The 27,140-nt window shown below is 51.9% G+C and overlaps 2 protein-coding genes across 3 annotated transcripts in view; one reads left to right on the forward strand and one right to left on the reverse strand.

The window, feature by feature from the left end:
* Positions 1-16,466, reverse strand: part of PDE6D (phosphodiesterase 6D) — a 63,690-nt gene extending 47,224 nt beyond the window's left edge. Inside the window, exon 1 of the mRNA XM_062193425.1 lies at positions 16,252-16,466. Coding sequence (XP_062049409.1) covers positions 16,252-16,301 — 50 coding nt within the window. The 5' untranslated portion in view covers positions 16,302-16,466. The remainder of the gene's footprint in view (positions 1-16,251) is intronic.
* A 436-nt stretch (positions 16,467-16,902) lies between these two features.
* COPS7B (COP9 signalosome subunit 7B) overlaps positions 16,903-27,140 on the forward strand; it is a 36,296-nt gene continuing 26,058 nt past the window's right edge. The window contains exons 1-2 of one of the 2 annotated variants that reach the window (XM_062193434.1): positions 16,903-17,073; positions 26,340-26,517. In XM_062193434.1, coding sequence (XP_062049418.1) covers positions 26,356-26,517 — 162 coding nt within the window. In that variant the 5' untranslated portion in view covers positions 16,903-17,073; positions 26,340-26,355. Of the gene's footprint in view, positions 17,074-20,853; positions 20,946-26,339; positions 26,518-27,140 lie in introns of those variants that run through there. The other variant, XM_062193440.1, reaches the window with a different exon arrangement.

Raw genomic sequence — 27,140 nt, forward strand, 5'->3', positions numbered from 1 at the left:
GGAAGTGGAGCAGCTGGGACTCTCACTGGCATCCATGTGGGATGCCAGCATTGCAAGCAGTGGCCTTACTCACTATACCACAGCACCGGCCCCAACAAGATTGATTTATTTAAATGAAAGGCAGAGTTAGAGAGAGAGGGAGAGACAGAGATGTCTTCCATCCTTGGGTTCACTTCCCAAATGGTCACAAATGTGGGGGCTGTGTCAGGCTGAAGCCAGGATTCAGGTTCCTGGAACTCCATCTATATCTCACAGGTGGACTGCGGGGACTTAAGTAGTCGGGCCGTCTTTCTGCTGCTTTACCAGGCACATTAGCAGGGAGCTGGACTGGAAGTGGAGCAGCTGGGACTGAAACTGGCATCATATGGGATGTTGGGGTCATGGGTTTTTGTTTAACCCACTGTGCCACAAGGTATGCTCCTATTACCTACTTTCTAATCTTAGCAGATTATAATTAATTTCTTAAAATACTTGTATCTATCATCCTTAAAAAGATTGCCAATGACCTAGAAGGAAGGTATCGGGGACTCTCAGTTGATTTTCAAATGTTTGTGGGATGAACGAACTTTTCTGCAATTTCAGGACTTGTTTCTGAGACTCACTCTTCCTCATTCTTGAGTAAGACTCACTCCGAAACTCTCCCCTTCCTCATTTTGTGAGAGTCACTTTTCTTCTCTGTTATCCCCTGGTATTAAAAAAAAAAGTTTAAGTTGAAAGTTGGAGTTACAGTGAGGGAGAAACCAAGAGTGAGAGGTCTTCCAACTGCCAGTTCATTCCCAAAATGGCTATAAAGAACAAGGCTGAGCCAGGCTGGAGCCAGGAACCTGGAGCTGCTGCTTCCCGGTCTCCCACATGGGCACAGGGGCCCAAGGACTTGGATCATCACAGCTGCTTTCAAAGGCGCATTAGCAGGGAGCTGCATGGGACATGGAGCAGCCAGGACTCGAACTGGCACCCATATGAGATGCTGGCACCCAGGCTGGGGGTTTTAACCCACTGCATCACAGTGCTGGCCCCTGCCCATCCACATTTTTAAAAATTAACTTTAATTTACTTGACAGGCAGAGAGAAAGACAGACTGACCGACAGAGAGCTCCCATCCACTGGTTCACTCCCTAAATACCCCCAACAGCTAGGGCAGGGCTGGGGCAAAACCAGGAGCCAAGAACCCAACTCAGCTTTCCACTTGAGTGGCAGCGACCCAACTACACGAGCCAATACCTGATGCTTCCCAGGGTATACATTAGCAGGAATCTGGAATTGAGTGGAGCTGGGACTTCAATCCAGGCATTCTGATATGGGTTGCAGACATCTTAACCACTAGGCCAAACACCTGAACCTTCATCCATATTTTTTATCAAAGAATTACAGAAAAGGATATAGTCTGTTAGATTCTAAATGCATACATACCTATCGAAACCTTTCAAATTAACCCTGTGGTGTGATGGTAAAGCCACCATATGGGTGCCAATTTGTGTCCTGGCTTCTCTACCTCGGATCAAGCTCCCTACCAATGGCCTGGGAAAGGCGGCAGAAAATGGTCCAAGTGTTTGGGCCCCTGGATGAATCGCGTGGCTTTGGTCTGGCCCAGCTCTGGTCATTGCAGCCACCTGGGGAATGAATTAGAAGATGGGCAATCTCTCTCTCTGTCTCCCCCTCTCTCTGTGTAACTCTGATTTTCAAATAAATAAATAAGTCTTAAAAACAAAACAAAACAAACAAACAAAAAAACTAACTCTAAAAACAGTAAAAGAAATGCAAAAACAAAAGAAGGAAAAAAAAAAACCCCAAAACAAAAACCAACACCTAACCCTAAATGTGTAACATTCTTTTTTTTTTTTTTTTTTTTTTTTTGACTATAGAGTGGATAGTGAGAGAGAGAGACAGAGAGAAAGGTCTTCCTTTTTGCTGTTGGTTCACCCTCCAATGGCCGTCATGGCCGGCGCATCTCGCTGATCCGAAGCCAGGAGCCAGGTGCTTCTCCTGGTCTCCCATGTGGGTACAGGGCCCAAGCACTTGGGCCATCCTCCACTGCCTTCCCGGGCCATAGCAGAGAGCTGGCCTGGAAGAGGGGCAACCGGGATAGAATCCGGCACCCCAACCGGGACTAGAACCCGGTGTGCCGGCGCCACAAGGCAGAGGATTAGCCTGTTAAGCCACGGCGCCGGCCCTAAATGTGTAACATTCTATAACAGAAACCCTAGAGTTGGTTCCAAAATTTACCCACAACATACTTTCCACAGAAATTTAAGGAAAGGTTCCAGAACAAAGCTGAAATAACTTAAGCTACAGGGTAGCTCTGTTCTGACAAAAGCCAGGAGATACCTGCTTATCTGTCCTGACATCCAAATGGATCTTGTGAGATTCTCTCACCTTTTCCTATTAATGAGATGATCAGAATTTCTCATCTGAAGACTATGTCCTTAGGGATAAATTTTGTGAGTAGCTTTCCTAGATAAAACTATATGGACACCACCTTGTATTCATCAGACTTTGGGCAACAAACTCCTACATTAGATCACCATGATAGTTGTTAATCAGATTCCTATGAATAGCTACTTCTTGACGATGAAGAATTATGTTTAAGATGGGAAAGATATTCAAGCAGAATATATTCACCTGCTGCTTAAATGCTTTCTGGAAAATGTGTTTGTTCTTAGGCAACTCTAAAATAAACTCTGCCCCACTCCTGTGAAAGTAAAGAAAAAACAAAGACCAATATAGGGTATCTGAGCTCAATGGAAGAGAAAAATTTTCAAGTGAAAAATAAATCAGACTGTGAATTAAACATTAAGGAAAAAAAAATTTTTTTTTTTTTTGACAGGCAGAGTGGACAGTGAGAGAGAGACAGAGAGAAAGGTCTTCCTTTGCTGTTGGTTCACCCTCCAATGGCCGCCATGGCCGGCTTGCTGGGACTGGCACACCGCGCTAATCCGAAGGCAGGAGCCAGGTGCTTCTCCTGGTCTCCCATGGGGTGCAGGGCCCAAGAACTTGGGCCATCCTCCACTGCACTCCCAGGCCACAGCAGAGAGCTGGCCTAGAAGAGGGGCAACCGGGATAGAATCTGGCACCCCAACCCGGACTAGAACCCGGTGTGCCGGTGCCGCAAGGCGGAGGATTAGCCTATTGAGCCACGGCGTTGGCCAACATTAAGGAAAATTTTAAAACTCAAACTCAATAATATAGAGACAATTGTATAGCAATAAAAACAAACTCTCCAGAGATGCATCATAGTACATTGTAGAAAATGTAGGCTTTGTAGGGAGATAAATCAATTTAAATGAAGATTTTGGGGCCCAGCACTATGGTGCAATGGGTAAAGCTGCTGCCTGCAGTACCGGCATCCCATATGGAGGCCAATTCAAGTCCCGGCTGCTCCACTTCTGATCCAGCTCTCTGCTATGGCCTGGGAAAACACTGGAAGATGACCCAAATCCTTGGGTCCCTGCACATGAGTGGGAGTCCCAGAAGAATCTCCTGGCTCCTGGCTTCTGATTGGCACAGTTCTATCCATTGAGGCCATCTGGGGAGTTAACCAGTGAATGGAAAACCCCTTGCCAGCACTGTGGCGCAGTGGGTTAATCCCTTGGCCTGAAGTGCCGGCATCCCTTATGGGTGCTGGTTTGAGACCTGGCTGCTCCACTTCTGATCCAGCTCTCTGCTATGGCCTGCAAAGACAGTAGAAGATGGCCTAAGTCCTTGGACCCTTGGGCCCCTGCACCTGCGTGGGAGACCTGGAAGAAGCTCCTGGCTTCAGATCGGTGCAGCTCTGGCTGTTGCGGCCAACTGGGGAGTGAACCAGCAGATGGAAGACCTCTCTCTCTCTCTCTGCCTCTCCTCTCTCTGTGTAACTCTGACTTTCAAATAAATAAATAAATCTTTAAAAAAAAGAAAAGAAAACCCCTCTCTGTGTGTCTCTCTGCCTCTACATTTCAAATAAATAAATAAATCTTCAAAAAAAGTAAAAATAAATAAGTAAAGATTTTGCTTTTATCCCAAAAACAACCTTGATAATTGTCAATTTTCTCATTTATAAAATAGGGATAATAGTACACAATGTTGTTGAAATAATGCCATAAAAATACATCAAAGTACTTTGAAAAACTTAAACACACTATAGGAATATCAGATATTATTAGGCCACCTCTTTTCTTCTTGTGGCTGTATTTGTAGTATTATTTACTTTCTATTTATGTCAAGTTCTCAAGACTTTATATTCAGGGCAATAATTTCTCTAATTCTGAATCAGTGTAATCACAACACACTCAACAACAAAAACTTCATCAATACTGAAATCTGAGAAAACAGTTGTCTTCAAAACAGAGGCAACGATATGTTTTAATTACATCAAATCACACAAAAAATGCTTTGCCTATTTTAGGTGTAGAACCTATCTCAATAGAAATACCTGCTGAAAAGAGTTCTTGTCAGTTGAGAAAGGTTATCACTAAATCAAAGAACTGCAGTGTTGGAAAGGAATTTGAGTCTTTCTGGAGATCATGTACTTGAAAACACACACATTTGGTGCATACACAATTTCCTTCTGCAACACTCTTGATGGACAGCCATTTATCTGCTGCTTAAAATACGTCCTGGAATTAGGTAACTCTGTTAAAAACTAGGCTAAGTTCTGTCTCCTATAATTTCTACCCTTGTGTCTTGTACTCTGAGAGCCACACAGCTCACAATTTTTCCTTTTTAGGATAGTTTTTTAAACTGTACATGAGAACACACACATCCCTTGCCCTACTCTTTCCATCTTTAAGTTCAATGCCCCCAGTTCCCTAATTACTGAATATATTGCAGGCTCCTTTTAAATGTTCCTTATTTGGGTAGGATCCACATGGCTACGCCCTGTTCACTTAAGACTAAAAGGCTCCCAAGTATGGGGCAGCACTGTAGCATAGTGGGTAAAGCAGCCGCCTACAGTGCTGGCATCCCATATGGACACTGGTTCAAGACCCAGCTGCTCCACTTCCGATCCAGCTCTCTGCTATGCCTGGGAAAGCAGCAGAAGATGGCCCAGGTCCTTGGGCCCCTGCACCCACATGGGAGATCCAGAAGGAGTTCCAGGCTCCTGGCTTCGGATTGGCCCAGCTCCAGCCATTGTGGCCATAGGGGAGTGAACCAGCAGATCGAAGACTTCTCTCTGCCTCTGCCACTCTCTAACTTTGCCTTTCAAATAAATAAACTTAAAAAAAAAAAAAGGGCTCCCAAGTATGCTCATTTAGTAGACCATCACCTTCGCCAAAAATGTGCTTCTTTAACCCAACCCACTGAGATCTGCATGGATATTGGAGTATAATATATTTGCTTTTCCTCTCAGCTTCAAAATTATCAGCAGGTTAAAAGCAAAAAGAGAATGCTGCTTTTGAAATCTTGACAATTTGAGTCTTAAGCATTCACACAGTGGTTAGAATAATCGAGCTGCTGGACAAGATGATCTTTAAAATCCCTTCCTGGGGCCGGCACTGTGGCGCAGTGGGTAAAATCCCTTCCTATGATGCTAAAGCTCAGGAATAGAGAGTTCTATACATTCAGAAGTCTTGTCCTCCCTTACCATGGAGATTTCAGATTGAGAATGCTGACCAGTGAGGTCTTCAAGCCCAGTAAGAAGCTAGAGGGTTGATGTTATGGCACAGTGAGTTAAGCTGACTCTCACATCAGAGTGCCAATTCGAGTCATAGCTGCACTGCTTCAGATCTAGCTTCCTGCTAATGTGCCTAGGAAGGCAGTAGAAAATGGTCCAAGTACTTGAGCCCTTGCCATCTACATCAGAGACCTGGATAAAGTTCTTGGCTCCTAGCTTCAGCGGCCAGGAGGTAGTGAAGGAGTGGATGGAAGATTTCTCTGTCACTCAGCCTTTCAAATCAATCAACTTTTTTTTTTTTTAATTTGACAGGTAGAGTTATAAACAGTGAGAGATAGAGAGACAGAGAGAAAGGTCTTCCTTCCGTTGGTTCACTCCCCTAATGGCCGCCACGGCCGGCGCTGTGCCAATCTGTAGCTAGGAGCCAGGTGCTTCCTCCTGGTCTCCCATGTGAGTGCAGGGATCCAAGCACCTGGGCCATCCTCTGTCCCCCCCCGCCCCCCCCCCCCCCAGGCCACAGCAGAGAGCTGGACTGGAAGAGGAGCAACCGAGACAAGTACCTGGCACCCTAACCAGGACTAGAACCCGAGGTGCCAGCGTCGCAGGCGGGAGATTAGCCAAGTGAGCCATGGCGCCAGCCTATCAATCAATCTTAAAATAAAAACAGAATTGCCAAGGCTCAGCACCAAATTCTATCAAATATAGTGATGGTACAAGTGAAATTTTGCATGAGTCTTCCTATAATTTTTGCAGAAGCTACTATAATGTTTCACTTATAAACACAATCCTGGAAAGAAACTAAGGTCTGATCTGAATAAGACTATAAATATCCAAGCAGGCATTTGGTGCAGCAATTAAGATACCATTTAGGATGCTCACACTCCACATCAGAATGCCAAGGACTGAGTCCCACCTCTGCATCCACCTAATTAACAGGTGATGGCTAATTAGGGAAGCAGCAGGTGATGGTTCCAGGAGTTGCATCCCTGCCATACACATGGCTCCCAACTTCAATCTTGCCTAGCTATGGCTATTGCAGGCATTTGGGGAGTAGATGGAAGATCTGTGTCTTAGTCTTATCTGTATCTTTCAAATAAAACAGAGAAAAAAACAATGAAACCTACTCCAAATTCCTCTTTAAAACACAAAAACGGGGTTGACACTGTGGCACAGTGGGTTAAGCAGCTGTCTGAAAGTTCATATCCCATATGGGTGCTGGTTCAAGTCCCAGCTGCTCCATTTCCAATCCAGGTCCCTGCTTACGTGCCTTGGAAAGCAGTGGAAGATGGCTCAAGTGCTTGGGAGTTTGTATGGATGAATGAAACAGCTCCTGGCTGCTGGTTTCAGCCTGGCCCAGCCCTGGCAGTTGTGGCCATTTGGGGAGTGAGCCAGCAGATGGAAGAGCTCTCTCTCTCTCTCTTTCTGTAACTCTTTCAAATAATAACTACATTTTTTTATTTTTAAATTTTTTAAAGATTTATTTATTTATTTGAAAGTCAGAGTTACAGAGAGAGAGAGGAGAGGCAGAAATAAATTAGACGCCAAATAAATTAATCTTAAAACACACACACACACACACACACAAAGCAGGAATGTCTGTGTAAAAATCTTAAGTAACATAATCAATGGTACATTATACTCAATCCACTCAGAATAACCATAACAATTTCTCTAATCTATGCACAAGGAAAATACGCTACCAATTACAATATACATGGCATCCACAACTAGACAGTCTGTGATCAGTGTTCATGAGCTGTATGGATTGTATGTTTTGGTTGCTGTCCAAGAACTTTGGTTGATAGACAAAAGCAATTTTTTTTTCAAGAGAAGTTGAATAGTTGACTACTTTCAATAAGGTAACTTAAGTGAATAGAAGATGTAAAGCCAACAATTGTTGACTGGAGAGTCAAAGTGCTATGAGGAAGATATGGGGGGGCTGGCGCTGTAGCACAGCAGGTTAATGCCCTGGCCTGAAGCGCCGGCATTCCAAATGGGCGCTGGTTCGAGACCTGCTGCTCCACTTCCAATCCAGCTCTCTGCTGTGGTCTGGGAAAGCAGCGGAGGATGGCCCAAGCCCTTGGGCACCTACACCCACGTGGGAGACCCAGAGGAAGCTCCTGGCTCCTGGCTTTGGATCGGCGCAGCTCCGGCCGTTGCGGCCAGTGGGAGTGAACCATCAGATGAAGACCTCTCTCTCTCTGCCTCTCCTCTGTCTGTGTAACTCTTTCAAATAAATAAATAAATCTTAAAAAAAGAGGCTATAGGGAACCAAACTGTAGGACAGGAAATGCAAGAATACAAGACGTTGCTTTCAGAAACCTTCTAACCCAAACAGGTTCTTTCTTTTTGTGAACTTGCATTAAGTTGGAATGAGATATGTCCCTAGACAACCAGATAAACCGTAGGCATACATCAACGCTCATTAATTTCATCACTTACTCAGAGACACAACAGAAATATTACAGTTTCTTAGTAAGAAAATAATAGGAACGGGGGTTGTGTGTAGGTTGTTAAGCTTCTGCCTGTGGTGACGGCATCTCATATGGATGCCAATTCAAGATCCAGATGCTCCACCCAATCCAGCTCCCTGCTAATGGCCTGGGAATGCAGTAGAAGATGGCCAGAGTATTTGGGCCCCTGCACCCACATGGTAGAGCCAAAGAAGCTCCTGGCTCCTGGCTTTGGATGATCCCAGCTCTGATCGTTGCAGCCATTTGGGGAGTGAACCAGTGGATGGAAGATCTCTTTCTGTCTTTCCCTCTGTAACTCTGCCTTTCAAATAAATAAATAATTTTTAAAAATAAATCTTTAAATAAATCTTTCTTTTTAAATAAAGGGAAAACATGGGGCTGGTTCTCTGATGTAGTGGGCAAAGCTGCCGCCTGTGGTGCCAGCATCCCACATGGGCGCCAGTTCCTGTTCCGGCTGCTCCGCTTCCGATCTAGCTCTCTGTTGTGCCCTGGGAAAGCAGTGGAAAATGGCCCAAGTCCTTGGGCCCCTGAACCCATGTGGGAGACCCAGAGGAAGCTCCTGGCTCCTGGCTTCGGATCAGCCCAGCTCTGGCCATTGTGGCCACTTGGGGAGTGAGAAAAAAGATGGAGGACCTCTCTCTGCCTCTCAAATAAATAAATAAATAAATAAATCTTATTAAAAAATAGATAATAGCATGATGGCATGTTATATCTCAGAAAAGTGACTGCATGGTCATATTGACATCATTATTACTAATATTAATAATAAATAAATGACAGCAGTCAACATTTATTATTTGCTGTGGGCCATGCACCGTGCCAAGCAGTCTGTATGCAGTCTCCCTGAATTCTCTAACAATGCTCTGAAGATGCTAGCTGAGGCCCGAAGCACTTGAGGCTCTGCAGAGTTACACCACGGAGGAACCTGGTCTGAACTTAAGGTCTATGCTGTTCACTAGTGTGCCCTATGCTCTCCTGAAGTGTAGACTCTGGACAGATGCCAACTACTTGCCATAGAGCCTACACACATACTCAAAAATACACACACAGCAAAGGAGAGTATCTCCCTCAAAAGTTGCCAACACTGAGTATTATCAATCTTTTAAATTCTTACTAATTGGGAATAAATATTTAAATTATTTGAAAGAGTTACACAGAGAGGAGAGAGAGAGAGAGAGAGAGAGAGAGAGAGAGAGAGAGAGAGAGAGAGATGTTCTCCATCTGCTGGTTCACTCCCCAATTGGCCACAGTGGCCAGAGCCGCACTGATCCAAAGCCAGGAGCCTCCTCCAGGTCCCCCTCGAGGGTGCAGGGACCCAAGGTCCGGGGCCATCTTCCACTGCTTTCCCAGGCCACAGCAGAGAGCTGGATCAGAAGTGCAGCAGCTGGGACTCGAACCAGCGCCCATATGGGATGCTGGCACTGCAGGCAGTGGCCCCATCTGCTACACCACAGTGCTGACACCTGGACTATTATTTTAATAAAGGTGAGTATTGGCCGGTGCCACGACTCAATAGGCTAATCCTCCGCCTGGTTCTAGTCCCGGTCGGGGTGCCGGATTCTATCCCGGTTGCCCCTCTTCCAGGCCAGCTCTCTGCTGTGGCCCGGGAGTGCAGTGGAGGATGGCCCAAGTTCTTGGGCCCTGCACCCGCATAGCAGACCAGGAGAAGCACCTGGCTCCTGGCTTTGGATCAGCACAGTGCACTGGCCACAGCGTGCCAGCTGCGGCGGCCATTGGAGGGTGAACCAATGGCAAAGAAGACCTTTCTCTCTGTCTCTCTCTCACTGTCTGTCCACTCTGCCTATCCAAAAAAAAAAAAAAAAAAAAAGGTGAGTATCTCTTCATTTACTCATTTTCATTCATTTTTATTCTTCTGGGGACCTTTCATATAATTTGATCGTAAGTTAAATATATATTTTATTGATCTGTATTTTCATTTATATTGAAGATACTATATTAATATCTGGAGCACAAGTAAATGAAGACAATTAGCCAACCATTAAAAAAAAGTTAACAGGCTGGTGTTGTGGTGCAGTGGATTAGCCGCAGCCTACAACATCAGCATCCCATATTGGTGCCAGGTTGAGTCCTCCCTGTTCCACTTCCAATCCAGCTCCCTAATGAACCTGAGAAAACAGCAGCAGATGGTCCAAGTGCGTATGGCCCTGCACCCACATGGGAGACCGTGATGGAGTTCCAGGCACCTGGTTTTGGCCTGGGCCAGCCCTGACTGTTGCAGCCATTTGAGGAGTAGACTAGTGGATGGATGGTCTTTGTCTCTCTGTCTCTCTCTGTCTCTCTGTACTTTGCCTTTCAAATAAAAAAAAAGCTTTAAAAAGTTAAAAAAAAAAAAAGTTAAAGCACTACTTCATATCTTTTATCAAAGCAAATTCCAGATAGATTACAAATAAATTATAAAAGTATAATCCACCATTATGGCAGACTGCTGCCTTTTTTTCTTTTTTAAAGATTTATTTATTTGAAAAAGTTACACACAGAGAGAAGGAGAGGCAGAGAGAGAGAGAGAGAGAATCTTCCATCTACTGCTTCACTCTCCAATTGGCTGCAACGGTCGGACCAATCCGAAGCCAGGAGCCAGGAGCCAGGAGCTTCTTCTGGGTCTCCCACACAGGTGCAGGGGCCCAAGTACTTGGGCCATCTTCTACTGCTTTCCCAGACCACAGCAGAGAGCTGGATTGGAACTGGAGCCAGGACTCGAACCGGCGCCCATATGAGATGCCAGCACTGCAGGCGGTGGCTTTACCCACTACACCACAGCGCTGGCCCAGAGTCTGCTTCTTTATATTAACTTGATAAAGCTAAATATTTATGTTGATGAAAAAGTAACTTGAAAAGGCAAAACGGTGCATTACAGATTATGCAAGATAGCTAGTAAAAGAGCAATATGGATACCAGCGCTGTGGCATAGTAGGTTATGCCTCCACCTGCAGTGCTGGCATCACAGCACTGGTTTGAATCCCAGGTGCTCCACTTCTGATGCAGCTCCCTGCTAATGGCCTGGGAAAGCAGTAAAAGATGGTCCAAGTGCTTGGGTCCCTGCACTCACGTGGGAGATCTGGAAGAAGCTCCTAGTTTCTGGCTTCAGATCGGCTAAGCTCCTGCCATTTGGGGAGTGAACTAGTGGATGGAAGACCAATCTTTCCCATCTCTCCCTCTCTGTCTGTAACTCTTCCTCTGAAATAAATAAAATCTGGGGCCCGCACTGTGGTGCAGCAGGTTAACGCTCTGGGCTGAAGCGCCAGCATCCCATATGGGTGCCCCGTTCTAGTCCCGGCTGCTCTTCTTCAATCCAGCTCTCTGCTATGGCCTGAGAAAGCAGTAGAAGATGGCCCAAGTCCTTGGGCCTCTTCACCCGTGTAGGAGACCTGGATGAAGCTCCTGGCTCCTGATCGGCACAGCTCCGACCCTTGTGGCCATCTGGGGAGTGAACCATCAGATGGAAGATCTCTCTCTCTCTCCCCCTCCCTCCCTCCCTCCCTCTCCTCTCTCTGTGTAACTCTTTCAAAAAAAACAAAATATTTTTAAAAAAGAGTAATATGACAGGGGCTGGCACTGTGACACAGCAGGTAAAGCCACTGCTTGTGATGCTGGCATCCCATATGGGCACTAGCTCGTGTCCCTGCTGCTCTACTTCCGGTTCAGCTCCCTGCTAATGGCCTGAGAAAAACAGCAGAGGATGGCCCAAGTGCTTGGGCCCCTGCACCCATGAAGGAGACCCAGAGGAAGCTCTTGGCTCCTGACTTCAATGTAGCTCAGTCCCAGCTATTGCAGCCATCTGGGGCATGAACCAGTGGATAGATTCTCTCTCTCTCTCTTTGTAACTCTTTTACATGAATGAATGAATAAATAAATAAATTTAAAAAGGAGTAATATGGCATATCTATGTCACTGAAAACAACTGGAGGAGCTGGCACTGCGGTGTAGTGAGCTGGGCCTCCACCTGCAGTGCTGGCATCCCATATGGACACTAGTTCATATCCTGGCTGCTCCTCTTCCAGTCCAGCTATCTATCTGCTTATGGCCTGGGAAAGCAGTGGAGGATGGCCCAAGTGATTGGGCCCCTGCCCCAACGTGGGAGACCCAGAAGAAGCTCCTGGCTCCTAGCTTCGGATTGGCCCAGCTCCAGCTATCTGGGGAGAGAACTAGTGGATAGAAGACCTTTCTCTCTTTCTCTCCCTCTCTGTGTCTGTAACTCTGTCAAATAAATAATAATAATAATAAATTGGAAATAACTATCTCAGAAATTATGAACATGGTAATTTATTACATTAAAAAGTATGTTACAAGGCCGGCGCCGTGGCTCAATAGGCTAACCCTCCGCCTTGCGGCGCTGGCACTCCAGGTTCTAGTCCCGGTCGGGGCGCCGGATTCTGTCCCGGTTGCCCCTCTTCCATGCCAGCTCTCTGCTGTGGCCTGGGAGTACAGTGGAGAATGGCCCAAGTGCTTGGGCCCTACACCCCATAGGAGACCAGGGTAAGCACCTGGCTCCTGCCTTCGGATCAGCGTGGTGCGCTGGCTGCAGCGTGCTGGCCATGGCAGCCATTGGAGGGTAAACCAACGGCAAAGGAAGACCTTTCTCTCTGTCTCTCTCTCTCACTGTCCACTCTGCCTGTCAAAAAAAAAAAAATAAATAAATAAAAAGTATGTTACAAAATAATACTCATAATCCCATTTTAATAAAAGCTCTAAACATTAGCCATATTAGGCTATATTAAAATGTTAAGAAAGGTCATTTTCTAGGTAGTTTATAATAGGAAAATTAAAAACAATTTTCCAAAATACACTGCTTTTTAAGGTATCTCCTCTAACCAGACATAAAAATAGCTAAGCTTCTGAAATGAATTCATTTTTGTATTCTTCAAATACAGAGTACTCTCTTCTTAACAGACACCTTTGTTGAGTGAATGATACGGAGAATGTGGGATTACAAATAACAATCGAAGCTGCTTAAAATAACCAAATCCAAAACGTTTGTAGGAGAATTACATTTGTTCCCCAAGTCATATTTCATTCATGGTTTTAATTTACAGCTAGGAAATGTGCTTTTAACAAACAGAAAAGAAACACAGATAATGAGTGTCAGTTAAAAAATGGTGGGGTGTAGATGACATGAAAATCTTACAAATATTTTATTTTTGAAATAACAAGGCAAATAAAAAAGCTTACACTAAATTTTCTCTGACCATATCTGATTTATGTAATTTGTAATTCACATTTATTTGGTTTCTACTTGTATAATGGACAGATGGGCAATGTTCTGTGTGAATAAAAGGAATGCAAATATTTATAGGGCCCTTACAATGACTTTAAACACATGTACTCTGTTCATGAAATACCAATCCTACTGTGAACTATACTAAATCATACTATAAAACTATAGTAGTTAAACTAAATGTGCACAGGCCCAGGAAGCGACAGATGGATCAATGAAATAAAAATATTCTAAAAATAAAATCCATCTCCTATGGAAACTTTCTGTAAGACAAAGATGGCATTTCAAAACAGTGAGGAAAGGACGGACCAGCTATTTAGTGAATAGTCCTGGGACGACTATGGAAGCAGCGGTTAGATTTCCACCACACACATGTAAACACCCTGCAGTTAGGTTGAGGAGCTAAATATTGAAAAGAGAAGAAAACAGGCTATTTGATTAATCTTGGGATAAGCAGGTCTATTTAAACAATATGCCACATGCAGAAGAAGGAAATACTAATAATTCTGAAATAATTTAAAAATCCTGTTCAACAAAGGAAGGGGACAAGCAATACACTGAGAAAAAATACCTGCAACATACTTCATAGCCAAAGGATCACTACTAAAATGCAAAAGAAACAATCAAATATGAGATCTGGAATTTCTCTCACAACAATAGCGAGCACACGATGCTCACACCAGGTGCTTTTCTGAATACTTTAGAGATCAATTCATTTCATCTGACAACCAAGTATTGTTATTATTTTTACAGTTGAGAAAACTGAGGTAGAGGTTACAGAAATTGTGCAGGGATACGGGGTCAGGAATGTAAGGCTAGAATTCCAAGGTAGGCAGTACTGCTCCACAGTCCAGCACAGCTCTTAAGCGCTATGCCACATCACCTCTCCAGGGAACTATGGATCCAGGAAAATACAAATGAAAACAGGGGATCATTTGTTGTCTACATTGGCAAAAACAAAAACCAAAAAGAGCTGACATAGTCACTGTAAAATTGAGTGGTGTCAGCCATGTTGGTGGGAGAACATAACGGCGCTTTCTTTTTGTAGTCATAAACCATTCTTACAGAAATCAATACTCTGAAACAAAGTTCAGAAGAGCCACTTAACTCACCCAATAGGTGGAAGAGTCAGGTAGTTTCTCACTGTAATGTCAGTTTTTTTTTTTTTTTCCTCTGAAGAGAGCAGCAAATCCTACGGTTCTCGCTTTCCTTATCTCTCTTAATCCTCAGATGCTAGTAAAGGACACGGAGGACCAGCACTCTCACTTCACTGCTTCCCAACTGTACGCGGCTGCTCCCCTGTCCCAGGGCTGACCTAGCTCCACTCAAACTTTCCCTGAAAGCCTGTCTGTCCATGCAGCGACATCCCAGCTGAACTGGGTAATTCCCCATTCCTGCCAGTGGGCTGACACTCGCCTGCTCTCTGCTCTTTCATATCTGTCCTCCGCTTCTTTCTCACCAAGTTCAAGAGCCAAGACCGAACGCACGGTGAGAAGCTCAAGTGCTCCTTTTCTGCCTTGTTCAAAAACCATCTTCCGGGGGTTTTCAGAAATACACTAATCGCAATCCGAAATCTCAAATTCTCTGGTTTACTGTCTGCAACACACATGGGAAGTTTAAAGTATGCAAGAGAAAAAATGAAATCCATGTCATCGCTCTCCGAACACTTGAGCTGTGCCTATCCCTGTCGAGGCTCCATTATGAAGAGAAACCCAGAAGGGAACATGGAGCTTTGAGAGGCTGTTCCTGAACCCCACCACATGAAAGTACTGAAAGCTGAACACAAATGAAGGCTGCAGAGCTAACACAGCCTTGGGTTTTTACACAAGCTTAACAGGTTTCCACTGGAGATTTTCATCTGTACATCCCAAACCTCCTGCCCCTCTTCTCGCACTGTGTTCTACTACCAACTTGGTTTCTGGCTATGACAAAATAATTCAAATGTGTAGGGGTGAAATGGGCACTGTGACAACCCGACAGGTGGGGGTCGGAGAACAGCGCTTTGCTAAGCACCCAGGGGAGGGTCCCCAAAGCGATGTCGGTATTTTCACCCAAAGCGATATTTAAGAATGTTCCTCACTGAACGGATAGGGTGCTAAGAAGAGATTAAGGTCAGTAGGAGAATGTAAAATTGGAATACGCAAGATCACATTGGCCAGACTAACCTTCCACTAAAACACCAAGCTCTCGGACTACCGGCTCCACTCAGGCCCGAGGCAGGGGCTTCCACAGCCGACCGGGTCCCCAACGCAAGCCAACCCTTGCTGGACAGCTCCGCCACGACCCCGGCGGTAGCCACCCCTAAGGCACCCCGGCCAAGGCACCTGGAGGCATCCCACCACCCGCGAGCTCCACGTCCTCACCGGGCTGCAGGGAAGACCGAGGGGCCCGCCCCCCACCGCCCTGGGCTACTCCAGCCCTGGAAGCCACAAGTGAGCAGGAGAAGTTGTGGCAACCAGACGGGGTGAGGCGAGGTGAGGCGGGGTGAGGCGTGGGGGGGCAGAGAATTTAAAAGCCAGGCATCGGCGCTGGTCCCACGCAAGGTCGTTCATCCCAGTCGCTTCTCTGCTCCCCCGGGCGGGCTTCCCGCCAAACACGCCGCCCGGCTTCGAGGCCAGCCCGCCGCGCCCCCTCAGCCCTTCCCGGCGGGCCGCGGCCCCTGCCGGCCGGAGCTCCGAACCCAGCCCGCCTCCCGACGCCCAGCGCCCCTCGCCGCCCAGTCCCCGGGGCTCCGGCCAACGTCCCCCTCCGCCCTCAGGACGCCCTCAGGACGCCCCCGTGCCGCCTCCCGCGCCCCGCGGCGCCGGGGCCCGGGACACCGGCCCTTCCTGTCCCCCCTCGCTGCCCTTCTGCTCGCGGGCCCACCTGGCGCCCGCCCCAGCCCCCGGCCGGTCTCCTCAGGGAGCGACCGCCTCCCCAGTCCTCCCGGCCCCTCCCCGCTCCCGGGCGGATACAGTTTGAAGCCTCTCAGGATCTCCCTGGCCCGCTCGTCCTTGGCTGACATGTTGCGGCGGCCGCCGCCCGCGGCTCTCTCACGCTGCCCTGCGGAGCCTCGCGGACCGTGCCCAGGAAGCGAGCACAGAGCCGCAGCCCGGCCTGGAGACCTCGGGCAAGCAGAGGCAGCGGCCAGACCCGGACCGGCCTCTCCCTCCCCTCAGCTCCCGCTCCTGATCCCTTCTCCTTCCCTCTGGTCGCGGAGCGCCCGCCCCTAAGCCAATGGAAAGCCCGCCTCGGCGATTGGCATTCTCACCAGCCAATAGCAACGCTCAGCGGCTTCGCAGGGGGACGAAGAGCATCCATGGGAAGCGCCCTCCCCGAGAAGTCCCACAGGACAAAATTTTCACTGGGTGTTGTTGCCTAGAGTTTGCCCCAGTGGGGGCTTGGCTTGACATCTGCAGAGGCTCTAGGGGCCTGCTCCTGCTGCTGGGCTCACTAGTCTCCTGAGACGACCGCAGGTTGCATCGTGCTAAGGGGCAGAGGACTACATTTCCCAGAATTCCAGTAGAGCGCCAGGGGACCACAGATCCCAGCACGCAGCAGAGAGGCCCAGGGACTACAAATCCCAGCATTCGTCGCGTCCCGAGGCTCTGTAACTTAGGCTCCAGTGTGCCGCGCAGTGTGCGCAAATTCATAAACCTGCCGGCAAGGTCGGTGGTTTCTGAATCCCGAGACTGGAAACCAGGCGGGAAGACCCTGCGGCCCGGTGCAAGACGATGACAGCCCACAGAGAATTAACTTCTGTTTACATGGAACTCAGAAATCGCCTGCAAATCATGGTAAGGTTGCAAACAACAAAAACACCGATTAAACCACGAAAGAATGTAACAAAACGACTTCTTCAAACCCTGCTTGTTTGTTGGGCTGGGGCGCCGTTTGCGTGTTTTGCGGGGACCTCTGGTGTGTTCCTGCCTCGGACCAGGAGAGCTATCGATTGTGTGCTCTGTCAATACGGGAAGGTACTTGAAAGAATTTGCTAATCCTGCCCCTGCTGTTTTTACGTGCGAGGGAATTGAGGCCCAGAGAGGCGAGAGACCGGCCTCAGGTCACTGCAAGTTGGGGCAGAGTTAGGATTCGGCCCCGCAGTCTGGGAGGTGATATTTTTAGCAGTATGGCAGTGCGATTGCTGCCCGCCTTGTTGAGTAGTTTGCCCATCCAAGGTTGGAACACCCAGAGGGGTAAAGCATTTATTCGGTGGATTTCTGGCAGGTGAGGAAGTGTGTGGTACTTGTTTATCTTCAGTTTTGGTAGGGCTTGGTCTTTTGATTTGTTCTTTCTTTGTCGCTCAAGGTGACATTTCATGTGATTTCAGGAAGTGGGTGAAGTCGCAGGGTGAGCCGGCGCTTCCTGGGAGATGCTCTGTGTGTTTTCCTAGGACTTTCTTCCTCTTGTCCCGCTCTGCACCCGTCTGGCACTCACTCAGCTTTTCCTTCTGGGTAATTCAACAAACGTGCTTTCTGCTTCTGTGATTTGTCGGGCACTTAGTGGGTAGAAGACATGGTCCCTGCCTCCACAAAGATGACTGTCTATTTGTATTTAGGGAGACTCCACTGAGAATCACGATGGAGTGTGACAAAGGGCATCAAGGTGACAGCAGTATGCCACGGAGGGCTCTGATGGAGCGATTTACTATAGCTGGCCAAAGCTGATGGAGGAGGTGGCCTTTGAGCTTGAAGGATAGGCAGGATTTTCTGTTAAAAATTTTATCTAAAAATATTTTGTTAATGAGATAGAATACTACATTTGGTAAGGGAACACTTTTCACATATGTGAAAACCCCTGTTGTCATTCCCCAAATCAAAACATGGGAGACTTCCAGCCACGCCTTCTGCCCGTTTGCAATCAGTATTGCATCCTGACATCCAGAGAAAAGCAATGCTTCTGACTTTATTTCTGCAGATCAGTTTCATCTGCTCTTGAGTTCCATTTTAAATATAATCAAACAGTAAGGACAATATGTGTCTGGTTTGTTTTGTTCATCAGTATTTTTGTGAGATTCATCCATGTTGTGTCATTTTTTTTTTTTTGAGTAGTATTCCATTGAACACACACACACACATTGTATACCACAGTTTATTCTACTGTTGGAGGGCATTTGGGTTCTCATCCTTTTTGTGGCTGTTATAACGCTGCAGTGAGCTTTCTGGCTTCTCTTTGTAGATGTTGGTGTGCTTTCCTGGAAGGGCTGCCGGCCTGCAGGCTACGCACATCCCCAGTGAGAGCAGATACTGCCAGTTTTCCAAAGTGGTTGTAACAGTTTTATGCCTGCACCAGCAATGTGGGAGGGTTATGGTTGCCTCTGATCCTTGTCAACCCAGAGCGTTTGCTGTCACTCTTGTTGGCCTTAATCACACTTTTCCTGAGATTAAGCCCCTTTTCATTTGCTTATTGCTACCTGAATGTCTTCTCTTGTGAAGTGCTTGCTTTTTACAGATTGGGCTGTTTGTCTTCCTATTAATTTGTAGTTCTTTACATAGTCTGGGTAAGGACCCAGTTGTCTACATGTCTTTGTATCTTTCCCAAGACTGTGCCTCGTCTTTTCACTCTCTTTTCAAACAGAAATTCATGGCTTTAATGTAGTGCAAACTCAGTGCTTTTTGCATGAATTTAAGAAGTTATTGTCTGTGGAGCTGGTGGGATTTTTACACCCAAATATAAGAGAAAAGCATTGCAAAGAAGAACAGAGAAGGAGCCCGAGCACAGGGCTGGTGTGGTCAGGGGGGGATAAACGCCTGGAGCTTGGGCGGGGAGGGTGGCGCGAGGCACAGCTGGGCTGGGAGGGATGGGAGGGAGGACCCCAGGAAGGGCTTTGCCTGGAGCCTTGGAGTCTGGACATTGCTCTGGAGGAACCAGAGGCTTTGCTGGGACACGTAAGAGCTCACGCTGGACTCAGTTGCCTTCTTCCCACCCCCAAGTGTTGCCCCTTCTCCACCACGTACTTTGTTCACTTAGCACCTCCAGGTAGCCCTGGCTGCCCAGGCCAGAATCCTGGGGCGTATCTTCCTACCTTCTCCCTGAGTTCAACTGATCACCAAGTCTTACAGTTTCTGTGGCTTAACGTCTCCAACAACGCTCCTCCTTTTCCATTCCCAGCCGCCACTGTCTTTGCTCGAGATCACACGATATTTTATCCTGAATCACTCAGTCACCTCCGTGGTTGGTTTCCTTGCTTCCCTCTCTCTACAGCCCCTTCTTATAGCACCTAGTGTGATCATTCCCAGATGAAAAAAGCCTAAATAGTTCCCCAGTGCCCGACAGAGTGAAAACCTCATGCATCTGGCTTATACCCCTTGCAGTTTGCATTCTTTCCCCAGATTCAGTGTAAACTCCAGTCTTCAGAAGGCTGCCCTGAATCACCTTTCCCCAGGGCGCAGTCAGGAGAGCTTCATCTGGACCCCCAGGGTGCTTGTGGCAAGCCTGTCCTAGCCAGGCAGCTCTGTCTCCTCCTGGCATGCTAAGCTCTTCAAGGCGGGAACTTGGCAGCATTTAGTTTTTTCCTGGTATGGGGACTCGAACTCTGTGCTCCCCATTGCTCACTCCTGAACCCTGGGTTCCAGCTTCACTGGGTTTCTTTCCCCCATCAGTGTATCCTGCACAGTGCAATTGTCTGGGATTATGGGCACCCCTCCCCATTCTCCTACTTTATGTCTGGAAAATGGTCCTTGTTTTCTTCCCTAATCTCTTCTCTTCTGTGCTTCCAAAGTGTTTCTCTCCATAGCACTTAAACACATGGGAGCTTTCTGAGCATAAGGATCTTGTGTTATCTTCACATCATCTGAACATGATAGGCACCAAGCACATCCGTGAAGGGGTTGGCACCAGGCTCCCTAGCGTCAGCCCTGTCTGATCTCTGTCAGGCACAACAGGCAAACAGGGCTCTTTTCTTCATGTTCAAGAGGGGAAAGCCTGGTGTGTATTTAGCTGACCGGTTTCCCCGGGGAATTGGTAAGCACCAATGCAATGCCATGTATGTCATTTTGGTCACAGACCCATTGCTGGCTCAACCCACCCCTTGCTTATTTTAAGATCTTTTCTGAATAGCGCTCAAGAACTATTTGACTTCATATAGCCTGGGTTCCAGTGCTGGCTTTGCCACTTACTGATTTTTGGATTTTTAGGCGCAGGCATCTCCCTGGAAAAATGGGACTACTATTTCAGGCCAATAGAGTTAACGAGAATTCAGTGAGCTAATACACGTGCAGTACTTGGCACATGGAAAAAGCGCTCAACACTCGACAGTGGTTGTTGGGCTTAATATTCCGTAGCCAGGGTGGGTAGACCAGTCGGCTGAGAAAACTCTCGGGGTGGACTTTGGGCCCACGATGGTGGGCCCCAGTACTAGCTAGACCGCATTCCTGTACCCGGGCCCCTCGCCAGCCCCCGGCTCAGTCCAGGTCCCCCGCCGGCCGGGACCCTCTTCCCAGGCCCTTGGCCCCACTGGAGGCCGAAGGCTGCGAACGCGGCGGGGGAACCTTCTGTGGGCGGAACTCGAGTGCAGCGGCGGGAGGCTTCCGGGGGAGCCGCACGGGCGACGGGTCGGCGGAGGCAGAAAAGCGCCGGACGCCGGGCCGATCATGGACGCTTGACAACCTGCGGGCAGCGCCGGGAGGCCGAGCCAGAGACGAAGAGGACCGAGAGGCGGCGCGGACAGGTAGGGGCCGGCGTGCCAGTCTCGGCCGAACAGGGCGGCTTCGCGCCCGCCGCCCAGCCCCCGGCCCGGGGAGCGCGCCGCGCGGCTCCTCGCCCCACGCCCGCGGCCCTGCCCGGAGCATGCCGCCCGCACTGAAGTCCACCCCAGCTTCCGACCCCTTGCTTTCGCGCGGTGCCTGCTCTGGCTGCCCCGCCCCCCCAAATCTACCCCTGCGCCAGCGCCCGCCCGTCAAGTAGCGCCCTCCCGGACGGGCATTCGTCTCCGCCGGGTCCCCAGCCTACTCCTCTGGTCCTCCAGGTCCAGAAGCCCCCGGGCGTCGCTCCTCAGGCCGAGCTCTTTGGAGGGGACCGAAGTGTCCCCATTTCCCTGCCCCCTCTCCGCTCCCAGCTCCCTTCCGTTCAGTCCCGTGGCCGGGATCCCCATTCGCCCAGCGCCCTTTGGACAGGCGTTCGCGCGCCTCCTCCCCTAACTGGTATCACCTGCCGCCCTCCCCTCGCCCCTTCCCCCTGCCCTCAGAACCCTTTGTTCCCCAGCACGCCGCTGTCCGTGTTTCTTGGGTAACCCCAAGCCAGGCGGCCAGTGTGTTTCTCCACGGGAAGACGCGGTTTCTCTTGCATCAACTGCCTTCCCCGGATTGTTCTCTGCTTCGTTCTGCTGTACAGGCCTGTCAGCCTGCATTGTATCGGTCTGCCCCATAGGGGTCATTCTGGGGGGCGGGGAGAAACCTTTCCTCCGCGGGACCCCTGTGGAGTAGTTACACAGTGCGTCTGCGTGCACTCTGGGTCATTAGCTCGCACAGGTGGGGGAGCCTCATGACTTCGGCCTCTTCCCCCTAGTCCGTTCATTGTTTTCCCGAGGTCCTGTACAAGTTCGTTTTAAAAATGATGCTTCCCCGTTTTGTATACCTAACTGAGTTCTTTGAATACACCAGGCATCTTTCTTGTCTGCTTTTTACGTCTCTCACCTGTGTTGGATGTAGATGGGGTTCTGGGGACGTGCTGGACGTCGTAGCTGATTCCTTGTGCTTACATTTGCTGCCTCTGTGTATGGGCAGCGGCTCCTGGTTCTTAACCAGAGTCTATGAGTGAGGTGGATATAAACAGCTTTGTTTTTCTTTTGTACTTGCTATTTTTTAAAAAAGATTTATTTGAAAGTGACAAGAAAGTGATCTTGCATCTGCAGGTTCATACTCCAAATGCCTGCCGATCAGGTGAAGCCGGAAGCCAGGTTCTCCACCTGGGTATCTCATGTGGGCGGGAATCCAAGTCCCTGGGCCCTGGGCCGCAGCCTCCCAGGTGCATTAGCAGGGTGTTGGATCCGAAGTGGAGATGGGACTCTGCGGGTGGTCACAGGCACAGACCTGGCTGGTTGTGCTTTTCGATCATGTGTTGGATGCTGTGGAGAGTGGGTCTGGCACCCTTGTTGAGCGTGTCTGCATGCGCGTGGTGGCTGACTTGGCTGGGTGGTTCATCGCCTTCGTGACCACCGTGATGCCTTTGCAGCTGGCTTCCCGTGTGATGCCCACAGTCAGTTCTCCAGCGTGGGATGTGGGCATCCTGAGCAGCAGCTTAACCACTGTGCCACAGTACCCGCCCCTGTGCCACAGTACCCGCCCCTGTGCCACAGGACCCACCCCTGTGCCACAGTACCCCGCCCCTGTGCCACAGTACCCGCCCCCGTGCCACAGTGCCCGCCCCTGTGCCACAGTACCCACCCTGCCCCTGGGCCACAGTACCCGCCCCTGGGCCATGGTCCCTGCCCCTGGGCCACAGTGCCCGCCCCTGGGCCACAGGACCCGCCCCTGGGCCACAGTACCCGCCGCTGGGCCACAGGACCCGCCCCTGGGCCACAGGACCCGCCCCTGTGCCACAGGACCCACCCTGCCCCTGGGCCACAGGACCCGCCCCTGGGCCCCAGGACCCGCCCCTGGGCCACAGTACCCGCCCTGCCCCTGTGCCACAGTACCCGCCCTGCCCTTGTGCCACAGGACCCGCCCCTGGGCCCCAGGACCCGCCCCTGGGCCACAGGACCCGCCCCTGGGCCACAGTACCCGCCCCTGGGCCACAGTACCCACCCTGCCCCTGGGCCACAGTACCCGCCCCTGGGCCATGGTCCCTGCCCCTGGGCCACAGTACCCGCCCCTGGGCCACAGTACCCACCCTGCCCCTGGGCCACAGTACCCGCCCCTGGGCCACGGTCCCTGCCCCTGGGCCACAGTACCCGCCCCTGGGCCACAGGACCTGCCCCTGGGCCACAGTACCCTACCCGCCCCTGGGCCACAGGACCCGCCCCTGGGCCACAGTACCCACCCTGCCCCTGGGCCACAGTACCCGCCCCTGGGCCATGGTCCCTGCCCCTGGGCCACAGTACCCGCCCCTGGGCCACAGGACCTGCCCCTGGGCCACAGTACCCTACCCGCCCCTGGGCCACAGGACCCGCCCCTGGGCCACAGTACCCTACCCGCCCCTGGGCCCCAGGACCCGCCCCTGGGCCACAGTACCCGCCCCTGGGCCACGGTACCCGCCCCTGGGCCACGGTACCCGCCCCTGGGCCACAGGACCTGCCCCTGGGCCACAGTACCCACCCTGCCCCTGGGCCACAGTACCCGCCCCTGGGCCACAGTACCCGCCCCTGGGCCACGGTACCCGCCCCTGGGCCACAGGACCTGCCCCTGGGCCACAGTACCCGCCCCTGGGCCACAGTACCCGCCCCTGGGCCACAGTACCCTACCCGCCCCTGTGCCACAGTACCCACCCTGCCCCTGGGCCACAGGACCCGCCCCTGGGCCCCAGGACCCGCCCCTGGGCCACAGTACCCACCCTGCCCCTGGGCCACAGTACCCGCCCCTGGGCCATGGTCCCTGCCCCTGGGCCACAGTACCCGCCCCTGGGCCACAGGACCTGCCCCTGGGCCACAGTACCCTACCCGCCCCTGGGCCACAGGACCCGCCCCTGGGCCACAGTACCCTACCCGCCCCTGGGCCCCAGGACCCGCCCCTGGGCCACAGTACCCGCCCCTGGGCCACGGTACCCGCCCCTGGGCCACGGTACCCGCCCCTGGGCCACAGGACCTGCCCCTGGGCCACAGTACCCACCCTGCCCCTGGGCCACAGTACCCGCCCCTGGGCCACGGTACCCGCCCCTGGGCCACAGTACCCGCCCCTGGGCCACAGGACCTGCCCCTGGGCCACAGTACCCTACCCGCCCCTGGGCCACAGGACCCGCCCCTGGGCCACAGTACCCTACCCGCCCCTGGGCCCCAGGACCCGCCCCTGGGCCACAGTACCCGCCCCTGGGCCACGGTACCCCGCCCCTGGGCCACGGTACCCGCCCCTGGGCCACAGGACCTGCCCCTGGGCCACAGTACCCACCCTGCCCCTGGGCCACAGTACCCGCCCCTGGGCCACAGTACCCGCCCCTGGGCCACGGTACCCGCCCCTGGGCCACAGGACCTGCCCCTGGGCCACAGTACCCGCCCCTGGGCCACAGTACCCGCCCCTGGGCCACAGTACCCTACCCGCCCCTGTGCCACAGTACCCACCCTGCCCCTGGGCCACAGGACCCGCCCCTGGGCCCCAGGACCCGCCCCTGGGCCACAGTACCCACCCTGCCCCTGGGCCACAGTACCCGCCCCTGGGCCATGGTCCCTGCCCCTGGGCCACAGTACCCGCCCCTGGGCCACAGGACCTGCCCCTGGGCCACAGTACCCTACCCGCCCCTGGGCCACAGGACCCGCCCCTGGGCCACAGTACCCTACCCGCCCCTGGGCCCCAGGACCCGCCCCTGGGCCACAGTACCCGCCCCTGGGCCACGGTACCCGCCCCTGGGCCACGGTACCCGCCCCTGGGCCACAGGACCTGCCCCTGGGCCACAGTACCCACCCTGCCCCTGGGCCACAGTACCCGCCCCTGGGCCACGGTACCCGCCCCTGGGCCACGGTACCCGCCCCTGGGCCACAGGACCCGCCCCTGGGCCACGGTACCCGCCCCTGGGCCACGGTACCCGCCCCTGGGCCACAGGACCTGCCCCTGGGCCACAGTACCCGCCCCTGGGCCACGGTACCCGCCCCTGGGCCACAGGACCTGCCCCTGGGCCACAGTACCCGCCCCTGGGCCACAGGACCCGCCCCTGGGCCACAGGACCCGCCCCTGGGCCACAGTACCCTACCCGCCCCTGGGCCACAGGACCTGCCCCTGGGCCACAGTACCCTACCCGCCCCTGGGCCCCAGGACCCGCCCCTGGGCCACAGTACCCACCCTGCCCCTGGGCCACAGGACCCGCCCCTGGGCCACAGGACCCGCCCCTGGGCCCTGGTCCCTGCCCCTGGGCCACAGGACCCGCCCCTGGGCCACAGGACCCGCCCCTGGGCCACAGTACCCTACCCGCCCCTGGGCCCTGGTCCCTGCCCCTGGGCCACAGTACCCGCCCCGGGCCACGGTACCTGCCCCTGGGCCACAGGACCCGCCCCTGGGCCCCAGGACCCTACCCGCCCCTGGGCCACAGGACCCGCCCTGCCCCTGGGCCACAGGACCCGCCCCGGGCCACGGTACCTGCCCCTGGGCCCTGGTCCCTGCCCCTGGGCCACAGTACCCTACCCGCCCCTGGGCCCCAGGACCTGCCCCTGGGCCACAGTACCCTACCCGCCCCTGGGCCCCAGGACCTGCCCCTGGGCCACAGTACCCTACCCGCCCCTGGGCCCCAGGACCTGCCCCTGGGCCACAGTACCCTACCCGCCCCTGGGCCCCAGGACCTGCCCCTGGGCCACAGTACCCACCCTGCCCCTGGGCCACAGTACCCGCCCCTGGGCCACAGTACCCACCCTGCCCCTGGGCCACAGTACCCACCCTGCCCCTGGGCCACAGGACCCGCCCCTGGGCCACAGGACCCGCCCCTGGGCCACAGTACCCTACCCGCCCCTGGGCCACAGGACCCGCCCCTGGGCCACAGGACCCGCCCCTGGGCCACAGTACCTTACCCGCCCCTGGGCCACAGTACCCGCCCTGCCCCTGTGCCACAGGACCCGCCCCTGGGCCACAGTACCCACCCTGCCCCTGTGCCACAGGACCCGCCCCTGGGCCACAGTACCCACCCTGCCCCTGGGCCCCAGGACCCGCCCTGTGCCTGTCATTTTTAAGGACTCAGAAGGTGGTGTCCCCAGGAGTGGCACAGATGGGGAAGAAGTGGCTTTTACAACATGTTTCACAGCTCAGCACTGAGGCTGAATTCCAGGTTGGACCCTACCCGTCCACAAGGTGGTTGTTGCCTCTGCTCAGGAGCTGCTTTGTCTGTAAACGCTGTAAAACTGAAGTGTTCCGGTGTCCGAGCCCGTGTTAAATACAGACAGACTGCGCAAAGGAGAAGGAAGAATGACCGACTCGCCTTTTCTTTTGGACAGACCTCAACGCCAGAGAATGGCAGGTGAACAGAAACCTTCAAGTAACCTCCTGGAACAGTTTATTTTACTAGCCAAAGGTACCAGTGGCTCAGCCCTCACCGCTCTCATAAGCCAGGTGTTGGAGGCTCCGGGAGTGTACGTCTTCGGGGAACTGCTGGAGCTGGCCAATGTGCAAGAGGTAGGAGTGGTTTCCAAGCAATTTTTCTCCTCTTTGTCATCGCAAGCCCTTCTGTGACTCCTGGTTTCCAAGGACTTCAGTGCTGAAGTCCTGTGGACCTGTGAGCTGCTCTGTCGAGGGACGGATTGGACTTGGTGAGGCAGGGAGGAGATGAGGATGCTGCCTTAGGCGCCTTTCATTCAATATTTTCATCTGAACTTGGGGAGGATTAGATTGGGTTGCTAGGAATGAATATGAAAGATAGTGAAAAGACTGAATTATCCTGATAAATTAGAGAAAGTTGTGCTTTAAGCATGGGCTGCTGTTTAATAGGAGTAGTTTCAGGGATTCTTCAGACAAAAATTGCACTTCTAGTGCAATATAAACAAGAAAGATTGGTCAGGGACCTACAGAGCAGAGAGATACTGCTATTGAATAGGAGATGGGCGCGAATAGGACTAGGTTGTTGTGCTGAACAGATGTGTTAAGATTAGATGTGAAGAGCTGGGAAGTAGTCTAGTTTTCTTTGCTTGTTTATTGTTAGGACCTTGAATTTCCAGTTTTGGTCATCATGTCTCAAAAAGGAAAAGATTCACTGAAGAACGACCAGATAGAATAGAGATGTAAAGCAACGTACAGGGCAC

The sequence above is a fragment of the Lepus europaeus genome, chromosome 1, assembly GCF_033115175.1.
Source record: "Lepus europaeus isolate LE1 chromosome 1, mLepTim1.pri, whole genome shotgun sequence".
NCBI classification, from domain to species: Eukaryota; Metazoa; Chordata; class Mammalia; order Lagomorpha; family Leporidae; genus Lepus; species Lepus europaeus.